This window comes from Nematolebias whitei, chromosome 7 (assembly GCF_014905685.2).
Source record: "Nematolebias whitei isolate Nwh7 chromosome 7, NemWhi1, whole genome shotgun sequence".
NCBI lineage: Eukaryota > Metazoa > Chordata > Actinopteri > Cyprinodontiformes > Rivulidae > Nematolebias > Nematolebias whitei.
The window spans coordinates 48,762,571-48,765,913 of record NC_056504.1 but is presented as its reverse complement, the minus strand read 5'-3'; the positions used below and the strand labels follow the sequence as shown (position 1 = coordinate 48,765,913).

At 45.2% G+C, this 3,343-nt stretch overlaps 1 protein-coding gene across 1 annotated transcript in view; it reads right to left on the bottom strand.

Moving 5' to 3' along the window:
- Positions 1-3,343, bottom strand: part of LOC119412029 (E3 ubiquitin-protein ligase RNF123) — a 69,923-nt gene that overhangs the window by 15,232 nt on the left and 51,348 nt on the right. The window contains exon 37 of the mRNA XM_037679005.1: positions 1,396-1,601. Coding sequence (XP_037534933.1) covers positions 1,396-1,601 — 206 coding nt within the window. The remainder of the gene's footprint in view (positions 1-1,395; positions 1,602-3,343) is intronic.

The following is a 3,343-nucleotide window of genomic DNA, read 5'->3' as shown; positions in this document are numbered from 1 at the left end:
TAATTACCTGTTATAAATGTTAAGTAACTGTTTTAACAGTTATACACATGTTATAACTGTTAACTGCTGGTAAATGTTTCAACATTTCTTACATGCGTTGAAATCATTTAGTGAATTTCTCCTTTGTGGACGCCAGGTCGAGGTAAATGAGTCTGAGAACCTGACCCTTCAACTGATTAAACTTTTAGTGATGCAGAATGAATCAAACGTTTCTGATTGTTCCTTAAATGTCAGATTTTAATCCTTTAAACCCGGTGATTACCAGATTGTTGTTATTCAGTTCTGATATGTAAAACCGTAGAACTGAACAACTTCTCTACATTTATCTTAGATGTAATTCATCCGTTTCCTGCTCTTTGTTGTGAAAGACCCAAACTAAGTGGTTTGGACCGATGTGGACTCAGCAGAACAAGGTTTCAGGTGGACCCGTCAGATCCCAGCAGCTGTTTGGGTTCATGTGTGACCCTGCGTCGGAAGCAGCAGGACTGTGTGGCTTCCACTAATCCTCCAGATGATGCCACACGGGGTGGTCATGGAAACGGTCTGTTTCCATGGCAACAGAGCAGGATGCTGCGGCGACCAAGCCATCTCCCCACCTGGCAACAGCATTGCTCCTGGACCAGTATCAGACCCAGACCCAGAGAGAGAGACAACATGAGCAGAAGGCTGTGGTCTGATGACCTGCAGGTGTTCAGAAGGTGTGTGTGTGTGTGGGGGGGGGGGGGGGTATCTGAACTTAACGTCAGGCTGCAGAGGGAACCGTTTATGAGCTGTACGAGCCGTGGAGGGCTGAGCTCTCACTGAAGGACTCAGGATATTAACCGGGTCAAAGAAAACCCAAACAGGAAATAAAAACAGACTTGGTTCAACTTCTCCTGGATTTAAACCATCAACTTCTCTCTGTTGGTATAAATGTTGTTTTCATGACATCATGGCGACAACGAGGTGATCCGGTTCAGAACCGTTCAGGATTGTATCAACCCCGAGGAGGATCACTGTCTCTGGTAGCTCAAACCTACGGAGCAGAACCACTCGTCCACAACGTTGCCCACTCTCTCACAGGATCTTTACCCTTCAGACTGAGGAGTGACTAAAGGAGATCCGAGTTATTCAGCCGAACAAGGTTCTGCTAAAAGTTCTGAAGGATGAAAACTTTTTAATATTTAAATAATTAAAATTAATCTAAAACATTTCAGAGACTTCAAAATAAAGAACTTTGTTTTACTTTGAACCTGGTTCTGTAGAGACACAGCTGGTGCTTTGGTTCCTTCTGATCCCAACAGAACCTACCATCAACATTCTGAAGAACTCTGAGGTTCTCAGAGACAGAGTCAGAATGGTTCTTACATGACCCAGGATGCACCTGGCCCTCGGATCAGGTGTCCAGTAACTCACATGCATGCAGGGAGAAGTGTTTCCGTTCTGAGGAGTTCCCAGCTGAAGGAACCGGAGGAACCAGGGAGGAACCCAAAGACCCGACTGCAGGACAAGAGGAGGCAGCTAGAGATCCAGAGGAGTCTGCTGGTTCCCCCAGGAGGTGCTGGATGGAGTGCAGCTGGAAGCAGGGGTCAGACAGGAGGACGGAGGCGGCGCGGGACGTCCTGCGACGAGACAGAAGAAGAAGAAGGTTAGACAGGTTCCTGTGGTCAGGGTCAGACGAACAGAACAAAGTCCAGCTGCTGGTTCTTCATGTTCTGCCAGGAGAACATCAGACAGATACAAGGACAAACAGAAATAAAGTATACTACATTTGAAAACAAAGTAAAAAAATGAATTTATTTTGATGTTTTCATTTAAACTCTGACAGAACCAGAAGATTCTTCGTAAGAAACGAAAGGAAAACATGTTTGAGTGACGCGCCCGTCAACAAACAGAAATCGGAGCCAAGCTTTGACCTTGACCTTGAAGATGGGGCGATGAAGAGCCTACTTGACTCTGTGTCTGGAGACGATGCAGATGTTTGTGAAGACCCAATTCATTATCTTGAGCGGGTCGGAATTTCTGGGCAGGACGAGAGAAAGCTTACGAACGGACGGACAAACAGACGAAGACGGTGCCACAACATGTCCACCGTCCACAGGCCAAGAGTGGAAGCTGGATGAAGGAACAGAACTTGACTGTCCCCCAACTGTCCCCTTTGACCATCCCTCTGTCTTTCCCTTGTCTGTCCCCTGACTGTCCCCCTGCCTCCCCATTTTTCCCCCTGTCTGTCCCCTGCTTCTCCTATGACTGTCCTCTGAGGAGTGGACCTGTGGACATGTACTGTACTGTGCAGAAGTCTAAGACAGAGATTATTGCAGTTGTGTCCAACAGTTTGACAACAAACTGTTAAAAGTTTGATTTTATAGTTAGGCCAGATTCATTAGTTATAAAACTAAAAACTAGAGATACTGATGAACCAAAAGGAGTGACGTTTAGGTTTTTAATTCTTTAGTTTTTAGTTGATTCAGTGACTTTTGTGTTTTTTCTTCAATGAAGGAGACAAACTAATCTGTCCCTGACCTGTGAAATGTCCTGCAGGACGTCTTTCTCTGAAAAGACTGAAGCCAAACATCTCCTCTGGTCCTTCTCTTTAATGGAAAAATTAAAGAGCTGTTTAAGGAAACTTAAGGAAGAGAACTCAACCACATTCACTAAAACCAGCTGGTTTCAGAGGAGAAACAGGAACTCCTCCAGGAATGTGTCGATTTCTTGTTCTGATGGAGAAAATGTGAACATTTTCCTGAAAAAGCAGAAGAGAGATTCAAGAACGTGTCTGTCTGCAGACTGGGGTCAGCTGAGAGAACCAAGCTGCTCACACAGAGTCCTTCAGGTTCAACGCACCAGCAGCAGCTGTCGGCACAGGAAATGATAAAGAACAAGAAACCAACGAAGGGCAGATCCAACGGAGGGTGAAGAGGAGCAGCCTGGAAACAGCAGCAGGGTTTAACGTCAACATGTTTCCTCTTTAATTAGGAGAGCAACAAAGAGCCCAAGTGTTTACACTGACCAGGTTCATTACACACAGAAAACACTCATTAGAGCTGTGTCAACAAACACTGAAGAATTAATCAAACTATATTTAATCCCACAGGCAGACAGGCCATCAAACCCTGAACAATATTCTGCTGGAGCTCCTCAAGCTGATCCTTCATCCTCGAGAAAAAAACCCCCCGACATATCTGCTGCGCCTTTACTGCAAACGTTTACTAAACACCACATGAGTTTAGCTAACTCATGCCAACAGAGATCATCTGCAATGTCTGACCCCACCCCATTCTCCTTTAAACAATCACTAATGTCTGACCACACCCCTCTCTCTTCTAAACAATAACAAATGACCCCGCCCCTTTTCTACTAAACA